At 44.4% G+C, this 18,525-nt stretch overlaps 1 protein-coding gene across 8 annotated transcripts in view; it reads left to right on the top strand.

The window, feature by feature from the left end:
* HPN (hepsin) overlaps positions 1-18,525 on the top strand; it is a 162,415-nt gene that overhangs the window by 76,976 nt on the left and 66,914 nt on the right. For 6 of the 8 annotated variants that reach the window (XM_069201093.1, XM_069201090.1, XM_069201092.1 and 3 more), the window contains 2 exons: positions 13,956-14,066; positions 16,316-16,451. In XM_069201093.1, the coding sequence (XP_069057194.1) occupies positions 16,382-16,451 (70 nt within the window). In that variant the 5' untranslated portion in view covers positions 13,956-14,066; positions 16,316-16,381. The remainder of the gene's footprint in view (positions 1-13,955; positions 14,067-16,315; positions 16,452-18,525) is intronic. The other 2 variants (XM_069201094.1, XM_069201088.1) reach the window with 1 other exon arrangement.

Genomic DNA, 18,525 nt, shown 5'->3' on the forward strand with positions numbered 1-18,525 from the left:
CAACCCACAACCCCCCGGAAGAATGCAAAGACAAAACAAAATCAGTTCAAACATTGTAATGTATCAATATACATGTGTCAACTATATACAGATATATATAAACTCATACAAAGGTATATACAGTGCGAGAAGCAGTGCAGATATGCACATCTCAATGTCCGTGCACCACTAGTCCAAAAACGCATGGGCGAGGCCCACACAAGATACCTGTCCACAAACGGAGAGAACACTGCCGGGGCATCAGAGAGAAAAACTACAGGCACCTCAGGGGGAAGGGAAGGGAGGGCACCTCAGCCGGATTACAGCACCACGCCACATCCACAATGGGGCTCCATGCCCACTGATGTATCCTGGGGAGTGCAAAGCCACAGTCTCACAAGTCTTTACAGTGGGTGGGTTGCCCACTGACCAATCCTGGGGAGTGCAAAGCCACAGTCTCACAAGTCTTTACAGTGGATTGGTTGCCCACTGACAAATCCTGGGGAGTGCAAAGCCACAGTCTCACAAGTCTTTACAGTGGGTGGGTTGCCCACTGACCAATCCTGGGGAGTGCAAAGCCACAGTCTCACAAGTCTTTACAGTCGGTGGGTTGCCCACTGACCAATCCTGGGGAGTGCAAGCCACAGTCTCTCAAGTCTTTACAATGGGTGGGTTGCCCACTGCATTATCCTGGGGAGTGCAAAGCCACAGTCTCACAAGTAGATAACAGCCTCCACTGGTTCTGGAGGGGGACTGGTGCCCACAGTGCTTCATCCTGTGAAGGACAGACGGAGTGGATGGATCTCTCCACTGGTTCTGGAGGGGGAATGGTGCCCAGACTGGATTAGTCTCCCGTGACAGTTCCTGTCCCGTCACTGTCCCAGCTGCACATGGGATAACGATTCTTGAAGTTGCGGTCTTTTCCTTCTGCAGCGGTGCTTGCCCTGTTCAGCGGTGCATGCCCTGTTCAGCGGTGCATGCCCTGTCCAGCGGTGCTTTGCCATGGCGGTCTCTGGACTGTTCAGCGGTGCTTTGCCATGGCAGTTCCTGTACTGTTCAGCGGTGCTTTGCCATGGCGGTTCCTGGACTGTTCAGCGGTGCTTTGCCATGGCGGTCTCTGGACTGTTCAGCAGTGCTTTGCCATGGCGGTCTCTGGACTGTTCAGCGGTGCTTTGCCATGGCGGTCTCTGGACTGTTCAGCGGTGCTTTGCCATGGCGGTTCCTGGACTGTTCAGCGTGCTTTGCCATGGCGGTTCCTGGACTGTTCAGCGGTGCTTTGCCATGGCGGTCTCTGGACTGTTCAGCGGTGCTTTGCCATGGCGGTCTCTGGACTGTTCAGCGGTGCTTTGCTATGGCGGTCTCTGGACTGTTCAGCAGTGCTTTGCCATGGCGGTTCCTGGACTGTTCAGCGGTGCTTTGCCATGGCGGTCTCTGGACTGTTCAGCAGTGCTTTGCCATGGCGGTCTCTGGACTGTTCAGCGGTGCTTTGCCATGGCGGTCTCTGGACTGTTCAGCGCTGCTTTGCCATGGCGGTTCCTGGACTGTTCAGCTGTGCTTTGCCATGGCGGTCTCTGGACTGTTCAGCGGTGCTTTGCCATAGCGGTTCATGGACTGTTCAGCGTGGCTTTGCCATTGTGGTTCCTGGACTGTTCAGCGGTGCTTTGCCATGGCGGTTCCTGGACTGTTCAGCGGTGCTTTGCCATGGCCGTCTCTGGACTGGGCACTGGTGTGTGGCATGACGGTCCCTCATTGCCCAGCGGGGCTGTGGCTGCCGGGGCCCACCTGGGCAATGACTCCGGTGGTGGTCTCCTGACTAGTGACGATACTTGGGCCCTCCTGGGCAATGCCAATGGCGGTGGTCTCCTGACCAGTGACGATACTTGGGCCCTCCTGGGCAATGACTCCGGCTGTGGTCTCCTGACCAGTGACGATACTTGGGCCCTCCTGGGCAATGCCAATGGCGGTGGTCTCCTGCATTCCCATGCATTCATGTTCCCTGAACCCAGCCCCTTTCCCTCTTACAACCAGCCCTCTCCACCCAGGCCTAGCCCATACAACGTGCTCCCTGTGTACTTACCTGTTGGTCTGGAGGACCGTAGAGTAGCGTGTACTGGGGGAGGACCCCGTCTACTAGTTTCTCCAACTCCTGAGCAGTGAAGGCAGGGGCCCTTTTCCCAGACGCAGCAGTCATCGTCGCTTCCAGACAGGTCACAGCAGCTCTTGCAGTGTAGGTCCTCTCCTGTCGAAGGTCAAGTATCGAGTGATTGAACAGCTAGAAAATGGCGGTCACGTCCGCAGCGGTGACGTCCTCGGCGGTGCGTATCATCACCACCGGCACACCTGTTCATTGGCTCCTGGGACCCGTAGGGTCCTATGTTAACCAATGCAGCATTGCGCCGCGGTCTACGACCGCCTATCGCAACGGTGTGCAACGCCAGCGCAGTTACCTCCCAATCCCATTGTCCCACTTTAGAGGTCAGGCATCCGCCATTTCAGGGGACCACATGGCTTCTTTTACTACTGCGTCACACATAGCTAGGCCTACACTCAACACACATACAGGAATGGTTTTGTGTTTGGTGTGGTGTTCTGTGTATCTGTGGGTACATACCTGGAACTTTGTTGACTCTGTGGTCGCTGTTATCCTTCCTAGGCACCGTCAGCTGGGACAATTGAGAAGATGGCGGAATCCTCCGGTGTACCGACCGCTGGTGGACCTGTTGACAGTGGAGGAGTGACATTTACTCGTCACCTACAGGTTTGACCGTGCCACAATCCAGGAACTAGGTACCCAGTTGGAGCCAGACCTGTTGTCATCAATCCGCCATCCCACTGGAATCCCCCCTGACGTGCAGGTGCTGTCAGTGCTCCATTTCCTTGCAAGTGGGTCATTTCAGACAACAGTGGCCACGGCATCTGGGATGTCCCAGCCTGTGTTTTCCAACGTGTTGTCCAGAGTGTTGGCTGCCCTGCTGAAACATGTAAGGAGATACATCATTTTCCCTGAGGTGGAGGATTTGGCTACAGTGAAAGGTGACTTCTATGCCCTTGGACATATCCCCAACATCATAGGTGCTATTGATGGGACCCATGTAGCTCTGGTCCCCCCCACAGGAGTGAACAGGTGTACAGGAACCGGAAGAGTTATCATTCGATGAATGTGCAGATGGTATGTTTGGCAGACCAGTACATCTCCCAGGTAAATGCTATGTTCCCTGGCTCAGTGCATGACGCCTACATTCTGCGGAATAGCAGCATCCCTTATATGATGGGTCAACTCCAGAGGCACCGGGTGTGGCTATTGGGGGACTGTGGTTACCCCGACATGTCATGGCTACTGACCCCGGTGAGGAATCCCAGGACCAGGGCAGAGGAACGGTACAATGAGGCCCATGGGCGGACTAGGCGGGTGATCGAACGCACCTTCGGCCTCCTGAAGGACAGGTTCAGGTGCCTCCATATGACAGGTGGTTCCCTATTCTACTCACCCAAGAAGGTGTGCCAGATCATCGTCGCCTGCTCGATGCTTCACAATCTGGCTTTGCGACGCCAGATGCCTTTTCTGCAGGAGGATGGTCCAGATGACGGTGTTGTGGCAGCTGTGGAGCCTGTGGACAGTGATGAGGAGGAAGCTGAGGAAGAAGACAACGACAACAGGGAGTCAGTCATACAGCAATATTTCCAGTGACACACAGGTGAGAACATTTTCATTTTTACCATTACATTCACTGTCACATGTCTTCCTCTATCCTGTGTGTAATTTCATAGCATTATTTGGTAACTGAGTTGTACCTTTCCATTACGGTTTCACAGGTGTGGTTACCAACGTGTGTTATCTGCCTGCATCCTTCAAGGACTTGTGATGTGTGACATAGGTATGTTGGCTTTACAACTATAAACGCATTTTGACACTGTCATTGATAATATATTTTACCAAATCACAGACTGACTCCAGATTTTTGTGTGGTTCAAGGGTGTTTATTGAAGTGTACAAAAATGGAGGGGGGTTGTACTATGGTGATGGGGGACAGTGGAGGAATGTCCATGGCAGAGTCCAGTCCATTGGTCACACAGGTGCACTGCCCATATGGGCATAGGAAGTGGAGCTGGGGCAGTTAAAGTATGGACAGGGAAACAAAGTGGGATAGTGGGAGGACAATCAGAGTGGTCTAATTTCCTGGCGGGGGTCTTGACATCTTGCTCTGTCCTGTTCCTGGATCTCAGGGACCGCTTGCGTGGTGGTTGTCCGTCTGCAGGGGGTGGGGTGCTGGTGTGGTGGTCCTGTGGCTGGGCGTCCTGTCCACTAGCGCCGGCGGAGGTGGTGGGCTGTTCATTGTCCATGCTAGTGTCAGGGGCCCCTTGGAGTGCCACGGTGTCCCTCAAGGTCTGCTGTATGTCCTTCAGCACCCCTACGATGGTGCCCAGGGCGGAGCTGATGGTCCTGAGCTCCTCCCTGAACCCCAAATACTGCTCGTCCTGCAGGCGCTGGGTCTCCTGAAACTTGGCCAGGACTGTTGCCACTGTCTCCTGGGAGTGGTGGTATGCTCCCATGATGGAGGAGAGGGCCTCTTGGAGAGTGGGTTCCCTTGGCCTGCCCGCCCCCTGTCGCACAGCAGCCCTCCCAGTTCCCCTGTGTTCCTGTGCCTCCGTCCCCTGGACCGTGTGCCCACTACCACTGTCCCCAGGTCCCTGTTGTTGGGGTGGTGGGTTATCCTGGGTTCCCTGTAGTGGTGGACACACCGCTGATTGACGTGTCCTGGGTAGGGAGGTATGGACCCGCTGGGTGGGTGCTGTGCTGGTGTTACCAGAGGGTGGAAGGTCAGTGTTGGGCTGGGCCTGTGCAAGGGGAACCGACTGTCCCGAGGCCCACGATTGTCCGGGCTGGTCATTAGGATCCAGTAGGGCAGAGCTGCTATCATCACTGTGGGCCTCTTCTGGGGGTGGAGTGGAGTTGTCTGGACCCTCCGGTGTGGTGACGGTCCTTCGTGATCCTGCAGGAGCATAAGTGCATGATTATTGCATGTGTGTGTGTCATGGTGTGCAATGGGTGGGTGACCGTGTACACCAGTGCAAGCATTCCTGTGGGGGGGCTTGTGTGATGATGGTTGGGGGGGTGTTCTGGGTATGTGCAGTGAGCATGCTTTGGTGCGGGGTGACCATGCTTAGTTGTGTCATGGAGGTGTTGGGATGTGTGGTTTGTGTTATTAGTACATTATTGAGGAGTTGTAGTGATAGGGGAGGGTGTGAGGGTGGGGGTGTGTGATAGCATGCAGGTAGGGTGGGGGATCTGATAGTTAAGATTTGACTTACCAGTATCCATTCCTCCACCGACTCCTCCGAGGCCCTCTGGATGCATGATGGTCAAGACTTGCTCCTCCCATGTTGTTAATTGTGGGGGGGGGAGGTGGGGGTCCGCCGCCAGTCCGCTGAACCGCGATGTTGTGCCTGGAGACCGCTGAACGCACCTTCCCCCGTAGGTCGTTTCACCTCTTCCTGATGTCCTCCCGATTTCTTGGATGCTGTCCCACAGCGTTGACCCTGTCCACGATTCTTCGCCATAGCTCCATCTTCCTGGCTATGGAGGTGTGCTGCACCTGTGAGCCAAATAGCTGTGGCTCTACCCGTAGGATTTCCTCCACCATAACCCTGAGCTCCTCCTCGGAAAACCAGGGGTGTCTTTTGCGTGACATGGGGTGGTGTAGGTGGTGTGTGGGGTGGTGTATGTGTTGATGAGTGTGGTGATGTGTAGTGGTGTGTGGTGTTTTGTGCGTGGATGTTGTGTGGGTGATGGTGTTGTGTGCCTCTGTGTGGTGGGGTTGTCTATTCTATGCTCTCTCTCTGGCCTTCTTCAAAAATGTTGGTCGTAGGGGTTTGTGGGTGATGTGGGTGTGTGTTTTATATTGAATTGGGTGTGTGGGAGTGTTGGGTGTATGTGTATCAGGTGTGTGTATTTTGAATTATCCAATGTGGCGGTGTTTTGGAGATGTGTGTGTATTTTGAGCGCGGCGGTGTGTACCGCCAATGGAATACCGCAGTTGAAAGACCGCCGCATGGATTCGTGGGTCGTAATAGCATGGCGTATTTCTGTTGGCGTGGAGGTGGAGGTGGAGGTTTTGTTTTCGCCAGTTTAACACTGACCTTTGGTGTGGCGGACTTGTGTGGGTGTCTGAATTTTGGCGGATTCCGAGATATGGGTATTAATAGCTGTGGCGGGATTCGGCGGTCGCGGCAGTGTATTGGCGGTCTTCTGCACGGCGGCAAGCGCCTTTTACCGCCAATGTTGTAATGACCCCATAGTTGTCAAAACAATGCTAAATCCCTACTCAGGAGCCTCATAAGAATTACCATAGTGTGAAACCATCAATCCCCATGCTGTTTTCAAGTGGATACAAAACACCAAAACCCTTGCCTTCTACAGTAATCTGCGAGATCAGACCTCATGCTACAGAAATATTTTTTCCTAGTGAACCAATCAAGCATGTAACACTTAGGTCAGTTTGCAAAGTACGACACTGGGCGCAAAAGTATTTTGCAACAAGTTCTTTGTACCTTTGACCATATGTTTTTAGGTTTAGCTTCTTAGTTCCAACATGGTGTGTGTTGAAGTCCATCCTTGATAGAGTTCTGTTTTCTATTTATAATTATTTTTATCTGTTTGTCCTTTGTTCATTTTGCTTTTGTTCAGTCAGTGAACAGGTGCTTAATAAAGGTAATAAGTACAATGACAATAATAGCAATAAAACCGCTACCTTATATACTCACCCCTCAATAATTATTTGGTGAACTTGATGACTGTTAAGCAGGCAACAAAGCCATTCCTGATACAATATGTTTTTACCTCATAGCTTTACAAAGTGGTGGAATAAATTACCTTACAATGACACAAAATGAGTTTGACTATTTTACTGAACTCTGCATATCTTGTAACCAAAGTCTGTGTATCTATCTATCTATCTATCTATCTATCTTTCCTTAACTTTTGTAGAGGGGTCTTAACCCCCTTAATTAGATGCTGACGACAGAGGCAAATGGCAGGACAAAAAGTCTTCAACAATAAAATAAAAAAAAATCTTGAAGGCTTTCCTGATCTGAAAGCCTTTGGAACATGACATAATTGATACTGGTCTGGGTGTTCACTTGGTGCAGCTGTCTTAAATGTGTCTAATAATTTCTAAAAACTGTGTTCAATGTGTGGACATGTGTGTGCAAAATTATATTTACAAAGTTTTGCTAAGGTGGCTATCTTCACAAAACAACAGATGCATGTTACGTTTCTGTGGAAAATGTAATGATTATTTATGTGATTGTTCTTCATTTTTTTTTTGTATGGGTATTATATTGCAAAAGTATTGATATTTGGAGGTCTTTCTTTATGAATTCTTGTACTATGTGATGTAATACATATGGTTATACATTACATCATGTTCTTTCCTTAATTTTGTACCATAGATTCCTTTGTTAGGTTGAATACATGTTTTAGTCTGTCATTAATTTCTGTACTTGCTTTTGGAAGCTTATTAGATCAGCTGCTGTACAGGTTCTAGAGTGTGTAAATACTGCAGCAGTTGGAGACTGACTCCAGACCTGAACAGTTGGTGATGCTGTCGTGGATCTTTGGATTAAAGACTCATGTGTGAGAAATTCTTCTTTCTCAGAGTTGGGTAAAAAAGTTCTATGTGCGTCGGAGTGTGGATCCACAGAGCAGTCTACAGTGAGCTTTGTCCTATGGTTTTCAGGATGGAAAAAAATAAAATAAAACTGGACACACAAGTTATTGTTGTTTACCACGTCAAAGGAAGGCGTGAGATGGAATTCCTTACAGCAGCTCCCTCTCGCCTCATCAGAATAGGGTGTGACGTACACACTGAGAGACATTGCGTCAAAACAGTGCACAGCGTCAACCCAAAGAAGCGTGTGACATTAGCAACCATGTTAGAAATGCGGGGTCATGTGTGTCAAAACAATGCAGTGTGTCACCAAGGAAGTGTGTGATGTTCCCATGTTGAAACGCCAGCTCAAGATAAGGCAAAATAACGTGGAATGACAAATTTACGTCGTCAGTGCTGTCCTGCGGTCTAGTTTTCAGCACAACGTAGTTCAGATAATTTAGCGTTCACGCTGTGTGGGCTTCAGAATTGTTGCGCTGTGGGAAGTACGTTTTGACCAGTAGTTATGAACATCGTGTGTTGTAACTTGGGCGTCCTCCTACATGGTATTTGACTATTCATTTATAACACTCATTTTCTGTTGTGTTACTTATTCTATTTGTATTCTAGTGACAATTTTATCTTTTTAAAGCTACAACAGACAATTCCTGGAATTACATTTTCAGTATATATTTCATGATTTGCAGCAGTTTTGTTTTAGGCTTTTTTCACAACAAAGAGTTGCATTATTAGTTCAGAGTTTATTCATTTATTACAAGCATCGTTTTGACTGAACATTTGCTGTTTTCAAGTAGCGCATGGCTTCAAACCAGACAGTGGTTCAACCGCCACCTTTTCTACAGAAAGCGGGTAAACCAGAGGTAAAGTGGATTGAATGTCTATGGAAATTTGGAAATTACCTCAAGCTATCGATGCTAATGATTATTCTCCAGCTGCAAAATATGCACTTCTTTTCAATCACTTCGGTAATACTGGCAACAAGTGTTTGATAATCTACCACCCATTTCAACTCCTTTAGGTGATGACCTGGTTTGGAATGTTTATGTGGAAGGAAAAGAAAGGATCAAAAAACAGTATTCAGATGAACCAAATGTGTTGTTGGAGAGATTTAAATTTGCAATGTGTAAACAGTCGGTTGAAGAGTCAGTTGAGGAGTATATACCTACTCTGCGTGTGCTGGCTGCGAAATATGATTTTGGAAGCAATGTTAATGTGTATATTAGGGATCAGTTTGTCTTTTATTGTTCTTCAAGAAAATACAGGAACGTCTTTTAGCCTGTCGCAATCCTACTTTGGAAGAAACGATTGACTTAGTAAAGGCCATTGAAAGATCCATTGTTACTTCAAAAGTGGTGTGCAGTCAAAATGGGCAATCTATATTCAGTCATGTTATGGATGATGCTAATGTGTGTGCAGTCACTGATAAGTATTTTAAATAAAGAAAGGGACAGGTACAAACTACAAGGTCTTGTTATCGATGCAGTTCTCGTAATCACATTGGAAACAATACTTTGTGTACCGCTCTTGGGAAGAAGTGTTTGAAATGTTGTAAGTTAGGTAATTTCCAAACAGTATGCAGACAAACTGGCCCTAGCTATAGCATGTCCACTAATGGAGCTAAATTGAAGACTAGTAATGTCTGTACTCAGGATATGGATAGTATGAATCAGGACTGCATGAGTAAATTTTCTAATGTTGTATTAACAGTATAACTACCTAATCTCAATGATCATCAGCCAGTCAATCATCAAAGGTCCCATCTGTTAGGCACTTATAGGTACTAGGAAAATATCTGTTATGGCAGACTCAGGAGCACCTGTGACGATTTTGGCAGGTAGAACTTTTTTCAGTCTATGTTCTAACACAGAAGTGGCTGATGCTGTCGTGGATCTTTGAAATAAAGACTCAACTTTAACCTTTTTCATTGTGTGAGAAATTCTTCTTCCTTGGAGTACTCCACACCTCAGAGACCTGACCACGGTCTCACTACAATTATTTAAACCCAAATCTCAGAAAAGCTGTTGGTGAAGCACAAAACCCCCAACATCACACTTCCTATGTTTGATAGATTCTTGTGACAACTGTAGATCGCAATAAACCCTGGCCCTACACATTCTTATTGGAGCTGATAGCTAAACACAGAACATGGCGTCATACGCAGCGGTTCTTCATTTAGGGATGTGATTGCTTACCTGCATTGGGAGTTTTGAATTGACTTGCCATGAAAAAAACAGTTCATAATGAAAACTTACAATTATTTATCATAATATTTTATGGGACAAGGGAACATTAGAGCTGTCTGACGTATGTAAGGCTTCTGCTCTGTGCGAAACATCAGAAACAATAGTGAAATAACTTTGCTGAATAGGGGTTTAAGGTCGCAGTGCTGATCTTAGGAGGCTCCCAAATGCAGAAGGTAATATAACTGTGCAAGCCTAACTAGCTAAGTGGACTGTCAAGACACAAAAGATGCAAAAACAAAAAGGTGATGAATGGAATACTTTTAAAACAATGGATTGGGATGCAAACCCGAAATGATTGCCAGTGACTGAGATTGACTCAAGCATTCCAGCCATCACCTTTTTGTTGTTGCAGTTGCTGCCCTAAGTGCAACAGGAATTCCCAGACGTGTGTCCCCATGCTCACTGCATCTATAGCTGATAAGTCCATAATAAAGGTGAAACCGGTCCTGGATTACTTGTTTTTGAGTTCAGGGAGAACCCGGCCTGGCAGTTTATGCTGGACTGTTCTGCTTGGAGGAGGGTAAAGGCTGACTTGCATATGGCTGGGTACAAACAGAGGTGGCATGGTGGGTGAAAAATGGCGGTTTGGGATGCAGCCCGAGCGGTTGCCAGTGGCTGAGACAAATGTGTAGAAACACAAGAAATGAGTCAAACTCATGAACATAATGACGTGCAAGACAACAATATCTGACCTGCTAGCAGTAATAAACACAAAAGTAGCCTTACTGAGAACATCCACAAAAACTAAGAGAAATGACTAAAAACATAGACCAAAATAGCAAGAAGCAAGGCTTTACACTGGCTAGTACAGCCTTCATATCAGGCAAAATGTGAGAGCAAGTCTAAACAGTAACAACTTTCAAATATATGAAACCAGTACTGACACACCTGTGCTACTATTGATGAACCAGCAACAGAAGTGGTGAAACAGCTGAGTTGTTTTAGGTATTTTATTGCTCATGGCAAGGTAGCATCAAGAGTCCAGCCCGACCCCCCTAAGATGGAGATCATCTAGGGACTCAGCACGTTACCTAGATACATACAGTAAAGTTTCAATCTGAAATATACACATTTACTGATATTAACATACGTTCCATGGTTGTAGTTGACAGGAACATAGGGGCCTATTGTACAAAACAATTTTGTTCTTACAAAGCCCTTGTTTCAGTAAATCAATGAGCTTGTGATTGCAAACCATCTTTCTGCTATGTAGCAGAACACTTTTACAATTTGAGCTTTTCTGACTTGTAAATGGCATTTTGCAGCCCATTACAAATTACAAACAGGAACGGGAGCCCCTCGCTTGCTTGGGAGTCAAAATGGAATGTATCAATGCTTTGTGACCACAAATGTTGGGTTGAGCAGTCTCAGAGGAAGCAGGTAGTGTTGAAGGGGACCACTGCATTCCCACCCAAATGTGTTTCTTTATGGTATTATTTTTTCATGGTTAGAGGGACCAGCTAAAAAACAGTTTCCCATTTGGGAAAGTGAATATGAGGTTGGTGGTTCTGCCATTCACAGAAGATTATTCATTGTGTCCTTAATAATTAATATTCATTAGGTATTTCAATCTGTAACCCTATTGACATGGACTTTTCTCAATGTGACCTATTTATACATAGGTTGCTTTGCAAAATGATAAGGTGTTTGGAGGGTGCAATTCACATCTACTACGTGCAACCTGACTGTACATATATTCGGTCCTCTGTTATTAGAGATATCATTAAAACTACAAAAAGAGAACAAAAAGGCACCTTTGTGAGCCAGAGACTTTCTTACAGCACCATTTCAAGAAACTAAATTTTTAAATAGTGATTTACCACAACCATCAATTTCAACATATTATTATAAGGCAGAGACTCAAATAAGTTAAATCTAATGCTTTTACAAAGAATTACTTGCATGTGTCTTTGGCATGGAGTGACAATGACAGCTTCCCTTTTTTAGTCTTTAGAGATTCAGGTGACAGGGCAAGGCAGGATGTCCAAAGCTTTTATTGTTTTAAAAACGATTTAGCAGCCTTTTATTTGTTTAATAACACCTACTTAATTTTCTTTGCTCAAAAGCAAATTAGGTAAATTGTGAAAAAATACACTTTCAAACAAATGACATAAACATATCTGTAGCAAAAAAGATGATGCTGTCTTTTATTGACAAACCTCACAAAAAGAATAACTCAACAACTGAAAAAGGGGTTTTGTGCCTAAAATATCTTCTAACATGAGAAAAGGAATTGATTTTTGGAGAAAAAACTATTTTGCTCAAAAAATAAAATCGATGCTTAAAATATAGTTATTCATGCAGCGTCCAGACACATTGGAGCACTTTGTGAATTTTTAGTCTGGAACAGGATTAGTTCATTCTTTGTGGCTGGAAGAGCAAATCTGTGATGCAAATTTCAATTTAAATATAAAATAATTTTCCGGTTTACAACATCCGGTTTACCAACCTACCTAGAAATGCAGAAACATAAAGTCCCCTCTCTTACTGTGTCAAAAGTAAGTAGACCTCACAATTCAATTTACATTTTCATGGGAGTCAATAATGAGATTTTAGTATGAGTTTTAAAGCATTATCAAATCTTTTTAATAAATAGTCATGTATTCAAAGTCATCAATGTTAACCAATAAAACAGAAATACAATAAAAAGCAAACATGAAGCATATTCTATAAACGTTAGTCCCTATTCTAAGCTAAGGAGAGCGTGAATAAAAAATCAAGTAAAACCCATGAAGAGCTCTTAGCTCAGATATGAAAGCATTAAGCTTTTTCATAAATCATAAGCTGAACTTTCCATAAAGAGAGGTTCACGAAACTCAATAGAGTTTCAGAGCAACATAGATTCAGGCAAGGAAATAAAGAATCCCTCAGTGTGAAACTGTGAAGTGCCAGCAAACGGTCTGGGTCAAAATGTATCTGAAGAAAGTCTCAAGGAAGATTCTCTAGATTGTCAAAAGAGTATCTCACCCTACTCTAGGAATTTTTCCTATCAGCGAGTGTCACAAATTGTAGCAGGAGTTCATTGTCTCATCTAATCAGACAGATGTCTCTTCATTGCAACAGTATTGCTTCCGCCAACTAAGCAAACTAAACAAACAGCATCCAAACTATGAGATACAAATATGCTATAAAATGTAACAAGACCATCAAGTCAGTTTAGTTTTTTAGTGCTTGTTGCAATAAGACAAAATCAGGTCATCGTGATAGCTGCACATTACTTGATGAAGTCATTCTCTCTCTCATAAGCTTCTATTAACAAAATGTATTCATAAAGAAACATTTTATAGAAATTAAACTAAACATTTTAATACATGATTATATTCTATGAAAGCTATACGTTTGAGAAAGATGAAGTATAATCTCCATTTATTGATTCTGTTGTTGCAAAATCACATTTACGTCATTGAAGGTTTGTATCTTGAATTCTGCAGTCTATTTTGGAGAGTGGTCAATAGCTCCCTAGGCTATTACGTTTATACCTTATAGGTATTGTACAATGTGTTTTTCTGTAATGTAAAAGGACCACAGCCGTATCTCCTCTTTTTTAATCCACTTGTCACAACGGAGATCTTTTATTTATTAGGTATGAGTTGTTCATGCCAAACCCATTTTAATGGATTCTGTGACTACCTAATGTACAGATATTTTAAAAGAAAAACCCATGCAATCATTTACAAATATGTGCAAAGGAGACACCTATTCTAAAACAATTTAAAATTTGCAGTTAAAAATTGAACAAAGAGCCATACTGCCATATTTTTAAAACAATTACGAAAATAGACTTTGAGATCCGCCTTATGAGATGTGATGACAAGAGAACAGGGCAAAGAACATCCAGTGCTGGCAGAGCTTTCCCACAGTGTCCTTTTGCTCATTAACTAGTTTGTACCACTGATGGCACGCTTAGTTCCAGAACAACTGTGTTGGCACAGTCCAAGCATTGTGAAATGTCAGTCAAACCCCCCTTTACATACTGGTGTTACCCAGAAACACATGTCTAGATTCAGAGTGTACAGCTTCAGTGCATGGTAATGAAACATATAATCTTGTCTCATTTTCTTTTAAGCGTGTTGTCCAAATTCAGCATCACAATACCCTGACTCCAGATCGTGACGTCTGCTCCCAGAGCCAAGGTGGATCATTAACTTTTACCCAACAGAAATGGCAGGGAAGGGCGGTGAGTAAAGCAAACAGACTGCTGGTGGAATTCCCAGGGAAGGACGGTATGTCTCTTCTCTGGCAGGGTGGGCATTAAACATTAACTGGATGTGGGAAGATGAAGCAAGTAACCTGCCTCTAGTGACATTTCTTGGGGATGATGGAGAGGAGTGGAATTTCACAAGAACACAAAACTGGTCTTTCAGTCCCCTGAAACCCAACTTTCTTTCCCGTGAGGTGGAGATTCCAATGTTAAATAAAAGTGTCCCCGCTACACATTACACTGAAGATAGACAATACTTTCAAATAAAATATTTTAACGAGAATTGAAATGGTTCCCTAATACTTGTGCTAGGTCATTGGGTCCACTCTACCTTTCTCGTTTACAATTCGAGTATGTTGCATAAAGTGTGTTTCAAAGGATGATGGGAAGCAGCATTCACAGGTAAGCCTGCATTCAAGCTAATCCTAAACCTGACTGGTTATACTCCTTTAAGTGTGCTAGGAGGGTTACACTGATGAAATTGCCTCTGCCACAGGCTTAAGGTTCGTCATTGGACGACAAATTATGGAAGGGAAGGAGCCATCCTGAAGTGGATGTGTATTAGTAGGCATAGAAGGATGGCTGCGCCATTGAAGAGCTGATAGTATAGAATACTTTGAGATTGGCTGGTTGACAGACAATGTAATGAAAAATGTGTCAGTGCAATGATATTTATTCACTGGTTATCGAAAGTATACATACATGTGATATTATTGATGGCCTCTTGGACTGAACAGCCCACTGCATCCCCACCTCCAACCCTAGATCTTTCCACAGCGAACATACCATGTCATTCAGCATTCCCTCCTTCATGGACTAGTTCCATCAGCCACCTCATCAAACTCCTCAACAGATAGCTACAATCATCTCAACAGCCTCAAACAAATCATCCACACATACATGAAGACCCATCATAAAACGCCCAATCCATCATTGATCTTAACCAGCCAAGATCTCAAAGAGAAAACAGACAAGGTTGAGGAACTCATTTGTGAGACTAAAGCACCAACAGAGATTGTTCTGTATTTTATATATGTTTTACTCTCTTACCCCTAATAAGGCCCCAGGGCTTTTCCAGGATGATTTTGCTCCGTTTGTCATGCATGGTTGGAAGATTGTATGGTCAGCTGTGAGCAATACATTGCAAAAAAAAACCTAAAAGAATATATTACTTGTCAAATTAAGAACAGCATCTACATACTGAAATGCCATTATGGGTTACTATATGTATGCAACATGAGAATCAGGCTGTCTGAGCATAAAAGCAATATATTATCTAGAAATATCAATCTTCTGTGGTAGTTATATAAGCCAGCTGAAGTTCCAGAACTTGAAATTATATATACAAGGGCTGACATTGACATGTAAAATTTTCTTTGATGCAAAAAGAAGTCTATAGGATTAAAAGAACTGGACAGTTTACAACCAGAGGGCCTTAAACGATCAAATGGAAATGGCTTTCTTTCTTTAACTGCTGATTTGTAAAACTATGGCTATATTTTCATAATAATCAGCGTTACCTTTTGTATTACCCTGTTCATCAGGTTGTACTGTTTGCTCCATACAGTTTTGTGCTAGTTTATTCTCTTTACTATAGATGTGTACGCATACCACATGGGTCTCATGGAGAGTCGTTCTCTTTCTTCGGGCCTTGCTTTAACATCTTGTTTGATTATCCACTTTTTACACTCACTTGGGTGCTTGTTCTCTCCCATCTTTATACATAGCTGTTTTAAACTGGCATAAAATCCATTCGAACTCTTGTGATGTTCTTTTCTTCCACTATTAAAGAGTTGGTAGTATACCTATTGGACCCTTGCACAGCAGGACTGCTTTCACAGTGAGGGCGTCTTACTTATAAAGTTAATTACAATGGGCAGTTACTTACTGCATGAGTGGTGGATAGGAATTTCTCGGTTCATGCATTCCTCAATGCCTGGAATTAGGAATGTTCGATTCTCCCTTTTTCCAGTTCGGAACAGGAGGATGTGGAAGCGGTAAACATTCCTGTGATTTCTCATCTGCTTCCTACTGAGTGGAAAAAGGACATTTCGCTCATTCTACATTTTGTGAGCCAGCCACAAAAATCACAAATCTATTCAGATGCACCTCATTAGAAAATTATGGCTTGTCCACATTCTAACGAACAAGTGTACTTGGCTTCTAAACTTTTGCATTTATGCATTACCAAAACCAATAGTTTACTTTTTGCCCTCTTTTCACAGATCCCTAAACATTCAACAGAATCAGCCTTAGCAGCTATTCGAGCTCACCACGAGCACGATACACTGATGTCACAGACACACCTGCAAGAGGAATCAAAGTTTACAAGATGGCCGCCCCCGGAAAGCATGGAAAAAGGTAACATGCAAAGTGTTGATTTGTGGCAAGCTTTTCAATTTTGAAATAACATTTCAAACTATATAAGGAGAGGACCTACACTTAACGTTCTGCAACGTTTTACACTGATCTTAGAAATACATGGAAACTTATAATCTGAAACAGGACCCTTATCACTGTTCATGGATTTTTTTTTTTTCTTAACCCCTTCGCTGCCAGGCCTTTTCCCCTCCTGTGCCAAGCCTTTTTTTGGCTATTTGGGGCAGTTCGCTTAGGCCCTCATACATTTTTGTTCACATAAGCTACCCACACCAAATTTGCGTCCTTTTTTTCAACATCCTAGAGATTCTAGAGGTACCCAGACTTTGTGGGTTCCCCTGAAGGAGACCAAGAAATTAGCCAAAATACAGTGAAAATTTCGTTTTTTTCCAAAAAATTGGAAAAAAGGACTGTTTTTTGCAAAGTGCCTAACTGTGGATTTTGGCCTCTAGCCCAGCCGGCACGTAGGGAAACGTAAAAAAGCTGCACAGTTTTGAAAACTAGACACCTAGGGGAATCCAAGATGGGGTGACTTGTGGGGCTCTGACCAGGTTCTGTTACCCAGAATCCTTTGCAAACTTCAAAATGTGGCCAAAAAACAAATTTTCCTCTCATTTCGGTGACAGAAAGTTCTAGAATCAGAGACGAGCCACAGATTTCCTTCCACCCAGCGTTCCCCTATGTCTCTCGATAAAAATGGTACCTCACTTGTGGGGGTAGGCCCAGCGCCCGCAACAGGAAATACCCCAAAACACAACGTGGACACATCACAATTTCACAAAGAAAACAGCAGTTTTTTGCAAAGTGCTAGCTGTGGATTTTGGCCTCTAGCTCAGTCGGCACCTAGGGAAACCTAGCAAACCTGCACAGTTTTGAAAACTAGACACCTCGGGGAATCCAAGATGGGGTGACATGTGGGGGCTTTGGGTTTCTAAAACTGACCCATTGGACCCAGCCTACAGCCCCTAGGGTTTCCGCACTGAAAAGCATTGGGCGCCCGACGCTGTTTGCACACCCTGCGCCCGGCTGCCTCTGTGCCTCTTAGGGTGTGTGTTTGGTGGTCACCTGTGGCGCCCTCTGCACTCTCCTAAACCCCCCAGGTCTGTGTCCTGAAACCATGGGCACTTACCTGCAATCTCTTCTCCACTAAGTCCCTCAGTCCTCATAGGATTCCATTGCAAACCTGACGCCAAACTTGACCTCTGCACCAAGCCAGTCCCATGTTGCTGGTGGTGCACCTTTGGGGTCAGCCTAAACTTTGACCTCAGGACATCCTAAATCTCGAAGACTGGAATCATAAGTCGTGTACTTACCTGTTGTCTGTGCTAGCACCCCCGCATTTATTTGTAAACTGCTTTACTTGCTAAAACCAAACAATGTAGATTTGATACATATGCCTGATACCTAATTACAACTGTACTTACCTGCAACAAAGCTCTTCCGCTTCCAGTAATAAAGTAACAAAATATATTTTTGCTATATACAAACAATTGGCCTGGAGTCATTGAGTAGGTGCCTCATTTAATGATTATGTGTTTACAAAAAATACTTTACACTACCCTCTGATAATCCTAGCTGCTCGACCACACTACCACAAAAGAGAGCATTAGTATTATTTACTTTAGCCTCTGTTAAGCCTCTGGGAAACCACACTATGGCCCAGATTGAAGAATGCCTAGCAATACATTAGAGTCATTTTTGTTTTCACGCTAATGTGGCGTTAGGCTTCCAAAATCGCTGCACCATATTTACAAAGTGGCGCAATGCATGCAAAGCGCCACTTTTTAATCCCTTGCCCCACATTATGCCTGCGCCAGGCATAATGTATGCAAGGGAGTGCTCCCCCCTTGGGGCTGGGGGCAAAGAAAATGGCACAATGAAATCGAAACAATTTCTTTGCACCATTTTTGGTGGCATTTTTAATGCCTGCTGCATTAAACGGAGGCACACCATTGTTTTCAGTGGGTCTCAATGGGCCTTTCAGGATTAGCCTAAAAATGTTTGCCATTAATCCTGCAAAGCTCCAAACTGGCATCAGAAGGTTTGACCCTAGTTC

The sequence above is a fragment of the Pleurodeles waltl genome, chromosome 7, assembly GCF_031143425.1.
Source record: "Pleurodeles waltl isolate 20211129_DDA chromosome 7, aPleWal1.hap1.20221129, whole genome shotgun sequence".
Lineage (NCBI taxonomy): Eukaryota > Metazoa > Chordata > Amphibia > Caudata > Salamandridae > Pleurodeles > Pleurodeles waltl.